The sequence below is a fragment of the Gossypium hirsutum genome, chromosome D09 (assembly GCF_007990345.1).
Source record: "Gossypium hirsutum isolate 1008001.06 chromosome D09, Gossypium_hirsutum_v2.1, whole genome shotgun sequence".
Taxonomy (NCBI): Eukaryota; Viridiplantae; Streptophyta; class Magnoliopsida; order Malvales; family Malvaceae; genus Gossypium; species Gossypium hirsutum.
This window is the reverse complement of record NC_053445.1, coordinates 26,231,480-26,237,235: the sequence shown is the minus strand read 5'-3', so window position 1 is coordinate 26,237,235 and position 5,756 is coordinate 26,231,480. Positions and strand designations below refer to the sequence as shown.

General features: G+C 41.5%; 1 protein-coding gene across 1 annotated transcript; it reads right to left on the bottom strand.

Moving 5' to 3' along the window:
• Nucleotides 1–463: 463 nt before the first annotated feature.
• LOC107892674 (uncharacterized) lies at nucleotides 464–3,914 on the bottom strand. Its single transcript, XM_016817735.1, has 6 exons — nucleotides 3,797–3,914; nucleotides 3,173–3,583; nucleotides 2,261–2,496; nucleotides 1,900–2,085; nucleotides 1,321–1,380; nucleotides 464–970 (listed from the first exon to the last, which is right to left on the bottom strand). Exons 1-6 carry the CDS (start codon nucleotides 3,912–3,914, stop codon nucleotides 464–466), a joined length of 1,518 nt encoding a protein of 505 aa, XP_016673224.1.
• Nucleotides 3,915–5,756: the final 1,842 nt, after the last annotated feature.

The following is a 5,756-nucleotide window of genomic DNA, read 5'->3' as shown; positions in this document are numbered from 1 at the left end:
TCACTCAACCAATCTCTCCAAAATCTTCTCCACAACTTACTCCCACAATATCTCCATGACCAAATAAACTCTTCAACCCTCAGACTTCTACTACAACACAAACTCTAGCCACCCTAGCTGCAAAATAAAAGCCCCCTATACAACGCCAACACTCGAACCGCAGACCTCCTGCCACACTTGTAACGCCTCCCCATTGCATTACAAGGCTTTTTTGTGACAAAAGACAAGCACAATAATTAATAAGACCTAGGTGCTAGCGTCTAGATCCTTTTCAGAGCAAAATTTAAAAATTCTACAAAAGCCAATACTTGGACCCAGGCTTCTCAAACACCCCCATACACACCCAAATCACTTAACCATTAAAGCAAACAAGCAATTTGTGTGAAAATATGCAGAAATTAGAAACTTGAATATTTGGGGCGTTACAACTCTAAACCCCTTAACAAAATTTCAGCCTCGAAATTTACCTGATTAGAAAAGGTGAGGGTATTTTATCGCATCGCCTCTTCGGGTTCCCACGTGGCTTCCTCTGAACTGTGGTTATGCAAAGCACTTTGACTAAAGGAGTAGACTTCCTCCTTAGTACCTTAACCTTGCGATGCAATTCCTGTACTGGTTCTTCCTCAAAGGTCGAATCTGGCCTAACTTTGATTTCCTCCACTGGAACAATGTGCATGGGATCAGAGCGATAACGCCTTAACATGGAGACATGAAACACATCATGAATCCAGTCTAATTCTAGAGGCAAGTCAAGTTGGTAAGCGACCGGTTCCACACACTTCAGTATATGGTAAGGCCCACACCTAGGGCTAAGCTTACCCTTCCGTCCAAACCTTAGTATCTTTTTCCAATGAGAAACCTTGAGAAAAATAAAATCCCCCATAGAGTACTCAATCTCTTGGGGCTTAAGATCCGCATAAGACTTCTGTCTATCAGATGCTTCCTTCAACCGGCCTCGAATCACTTTTACCTTTTTTTCAATGTTAAAAACTAATTCTGGCCCCAAAACTCACCGCTCACCCAGTTCAATCCAGTAGGTAGAGGTACGACACCTACGACCATACGATGCCTTGTACGGTGCCATTTGAATACTGGACTAATAGCTGTTGTTATACGCAAACTCTGCCAGTGGCAAATAGTCTTCCCAGCTACCTCGAAAATCAATAATACTTGTCAACATGTCCTCCAGTATCTGAATCACCCTTTCTGACTGACCATCTGTCTGAGGATGAAACGCAATACTAAAGCCAGTCTTGTACCCAAAGCCTTGTGTAACTTCTTCCAAAACTAAGATGTGAAACGAGGATCTCTACTAGGTACAATAGAAACCGGTACTCCATGCAGTCTTACAATCTCAACCACATATAGTTTAGCCAACTTCTACAAAGAGAAATCAGTAGGAACTGGAATAAAATGGGCAGATTTAGTTAGTCGATCCACAATAACCCACACCGAATCCTTTTTCGTAAGCGTTAAAGGCAGCGCACTCACAAAATCCATTGTTTCTCTCTCCCATTTCTAAAGCGAAATCTTAACTGGCTAGAGTAATCCTGACGGTAACTGATGTTCAGCTTTCACTTGCTGACAAGTTAAACACTTACTCACAAAATCTGTTACCTCACGTTTCAGTCTAGACCACCAGTACAACTCACAAATACCTCGATACATTTTATTTCTGCTTGGATGCATAGCGTAAGGACTACTGCGCGCCTCTCGCAGAGTAGACTACCTTAACTTAGAATCCTTCGGTACACAAACTCTTCCACGGAAACACAGTACCCCCTCACCATTCAACCCAAAATCTGAAGTCTCTCCATTCTCAACTTGTCAGAAATGAGAAACCAGTGACTCATCCACCAATTGCTTCATTTTAATTTGCTCAGTCTACGACGGTCTCACTTGAAGCTCAGCTAACAACCTAACATCATCAAACAAGCTAAGACGAGCTAACATTGCTCTCAAATCAGATACAGCCCTACGACTCAGTACGTCAGCTACCACGTTAGCCTTACCAGGGTGATACTCAATCGAGCAGTCGTAATCCTTAATCTGCTCTACCCATCTTCGCTGCCTAAGATTCAACTCCTTCTGAGATTAGGAGGTACTTGAGGCTCTTGTGATCTGTGTAGATAATATACTTCTCACCATATACGTAATGCCTCCAAATTTTTAGCGCAAATATCACCGCGGCTAACTCCAAGTCATGAGTTGGGTTATTCGCCTCGTGAGGCTTAAGCTGTGGAGATGCATAAGCAACCACCTTACCCTCCTGTATCAGTACAAAACCCAAGCCAACATGTGATCCATTATTGTAAACAGTGAATTCCTTTCCAGACACTGGCTGTATTAAAACAGGGGCCTCAATCAAAACTTTCTTCAATCTCTCAAAACGTTCTTGGTGCTTATCAGTCCAATTAAATGGTACCCCTTTACGTAACAACTTAGTCAAAGGTGCAGCAATTAAGGAAAACCCGTCAAAAAAACGTCTGTAATACACTACCAAAACCAGAAAAATTTGAATCTCAGATACGGTCTTAGGTGGTTTCTAATCCAGTACAATTTCAATTTGTCAAGGATCAACCCTAATCCCTTCGGCAGACACTACGAGACCTAGAAATGTCACTTTTCGCATCCAGAACTCACACTTACTGAACTTGGCATACAGTTGTTTCTCCCTTAAAGTCTACAGAATAACTCGAAGATGTGCATCATGCTCACCCTCAGTTTTTGAATATACCAAAATATCGTCTATGAAGACTACCACGAACAATCCAAATAAGGCTGGAAAACTTGGTTCATTAGATCCATGAAGGCAGCTGGTGCATTCGTCAGCCCAAACAGCATCACTAGGAACTCGTAATGACAATAACGAGTCCTAAATGCAGTCTTATACAAATCAACCTCCTTAAATCTTAACTGATGGTACCCAGAACGAAGATCTATCTTGGAGAAAATCAAAGCTCCTTATAACTGATAAAATAAATCGTTTATCCTCGATAAAGGATACTTATTCTTAATAGTCAGTTTATTCAATTATCGATAGTTGATACACATGCGCATGTTTTCATCCTTTTTCTTAACGAACAACACAAGTGCTACCCACGGAGACGCACTAGGTCGAATAAATCCTCAACCCAACAACTCTTGGATTTAAGGTTTTAATTCCACCAACTCCTTTCCTGCCATCCTATAAGGGACGTAGACACTGGATCTATTCTAGGGAGGAGCTCAATTCCAAATTCAACTTCGCGGTTCGGAGCCAATCTAGGGAGCTCATCAGGAAAAACATCGAAAAACTCCTTAATAGTTCTAAAATCTTCAACAGAAGGACCCTCAACTTCAAATCTACTAACATAGGCTAGAAACGCCTCACAACCCTTGCGAACCAGTTTTTCTGCCCTTAAACCAGAGATCAGATTAGACAGAAAGTCCCTACGCTCCCCAAACACAACCACCTTCTCATCTTCAATAGTCTTTAAAACCATACGCTTAGCAGCACAATCCAAATTAGCTCGGTGTTTCACCAGCCAATCCATACCCAAAATAAGGTCGAATTCGCCAAACGAAAGTTCCATCAATTCCACTAGAAAAATTACTCATTGGACCTCAAGGGGAACATCTCTGAATAACTTATTTACCCTTACAGACTATCCCAGTGGACTTATCACAGTTATCCCACTAACAATATTTTTGAACTGAATACCCAAAGCTCCCGACACAGTGCATGAAACGTACGAATGTGTAGACCCAATATCAATTAAAGCAATGTAGGGTACACTACGAATTAAGAACGTACCGGTTATGACGTCAGAATTGTCTCCATCCTCTTGGTGATGGGCAGCATACACCAGAGCTGGTTGTCTCACTATAGTGTTACCGGTATCTCTACCTGGGGCTCCACAACCTGGTCCCATACTGTTTCCACCTCTAACCTACCCACGGCCTCTCGGTGGCTGTTGACCACCTCTCACTAGCTGAACATGCCCCGGTCCCGTAGCTTGTATCTAAACTGGCCTCTGAAGACAATCTTCAATCCGGTGATCCATGGACCCACATCTAAAGCACGCTCCAGTCCTCTTCCAACACTCACCCTGATGAGATTTCCCATAATTAACACAAGACTACGGCCTAGCAATAGCAACAGGAACTCCAGTCCAAACCAACCAATCAAACCTAGCCTTCTTAATAGGCCTCCTAGAAAAACTTGAGGGCCCAAAATCCCTCTTATTCTTACCCTTATCTTTTTCACGATTCTGGCGCTCCGAGTGCTTGACTTTTTCAGTAATCTTTGGCTTTTCTACAAGAGCAGCAAAATCTCGCTTCCTCTGCAGAGCTATAAATACCCTTAACTCGTCTCGAAGACTATCCTTAAAATGTACACAACATTCATACTCAGTTGCTACAATCCCTCGGGAATACCGACTCAACCGCAAGAATTCTACCTCATATTTTGCCACTGTCTTACTCCCGTGGGCCAAGCTCAGAAATTCCTTTCGGCGGGCGTCCACATAAGTTGCACCCACGCACTTCCCTTCAAAAGCCACCTTAAAGAAGTCCTACGTCTCACGATCAGCCTGCATACCCTTTCTCACGGTAAGCCACCATTGGTAGGCCTCATCTCGCTGTAAAGACACTGCCCCCTTTAATTTTTGCTCCACAGTACAGTCAAGATCATCCATTATCCGTTTAGTCGCTTCTAACCAATACTCCGCCACATTTGGAGCTACTCCAAAAATACCTGTGAAAATCTCCACTCCTATAGACCAGAGTCATTCTGAAATTGACCCTCGGCCCACTGTTCCAGTACTAGCTCCAGCAACCCTCTCTAGAACGCAGAGCATTGCTTGGGATAAGCATCATCCCCAGCTGCTCGATCAAAAGACCCCGTCTCAATTACTGGTGAGGCTCGTGCTTCCTCAGCAGGCATATGGCCCGATATCGATGATTTGACCCGAGAACTTCTCGGCTCCGTGTACCCCTTCCACGAGTTCTTCTTGTGCTCATTTCGATATGCGATTATCTGTTTAAAAATTCTTATGTATCAGCTTATAATTTCAATAATTATTAACAAATGTATTATGGAAAATAATCATGAGAGGTTTGTTTTTGCAGATCGAGGTCTCACTACAGTTTACAGTCTCCTACGATTTTAGTTTCCTCTATCTAGAGTTTCACAGTACAGTTCTAATATCTACAGTAATCTCTAAATGTTTTTAAGTTTAAGTAGTCTAAAGTATATAGAAACTTACAGATTCAGTACTGGAGACTCAGTGTCTCACACTTGCAACCTTCATAAAATAATTCCAAACAGTTTTTCAAAAATTCCAAATATTTCCAAACCCATTCCACAATAGAGTTTTGTAAACTCAGCTCTGATACCACTAAATGTAAACCCCCAAACATCGCCTAGACGTTACAGCCAAATCTGACGTGTCTCATAGAAGTGTTTTATGAAATTAAAGACTAATGGAGAAAATCGTCCAGTAAAAATCCAATTAGTTCTTACTTCTTAAAATCATTTGGTAAGTTATAAAAAAACACCACGCGGTACAAACAACTTGTTATTAGAGGTTTAAATTTGTGAAAGCTAGTCCATTTAAGATTATTTTGAATTTGAAAATACGTATTTGTCTTGAAAACAGTGTTTGTTGTGAAAACTTATTTTTTTCGCTAAGTAGCTCAAACTAAACAATTAAAACCCAAATAAAAGAGAATTAAAATACTAGAGGCCTTATTATAGAAAAATCACTCTAAAG

Coding starts and splice junctions, on each gene's coding strand:
- LOC107892674 (XM_016817735.1), bottom strand. CDS start 3,914: ATGGGACCAGGTTGTGGAGCCCCAGGTAGAGATACCGGTAACACTATA. Junction 2,497..3,172: donor TATAGGATGGCAGGAAAGGA/GTTGGTGGAATT, acceptor TGGTTTTGGTAG/TGTATTACAGACGTTTTTTT. Junction 2,086..2,260: donor TACTGATACAGGAGGGTAAG/GTGGTTGCTTAT, acceptor TAATCTCAGAAG/GAGTTGAATCTTAGGCAGCG.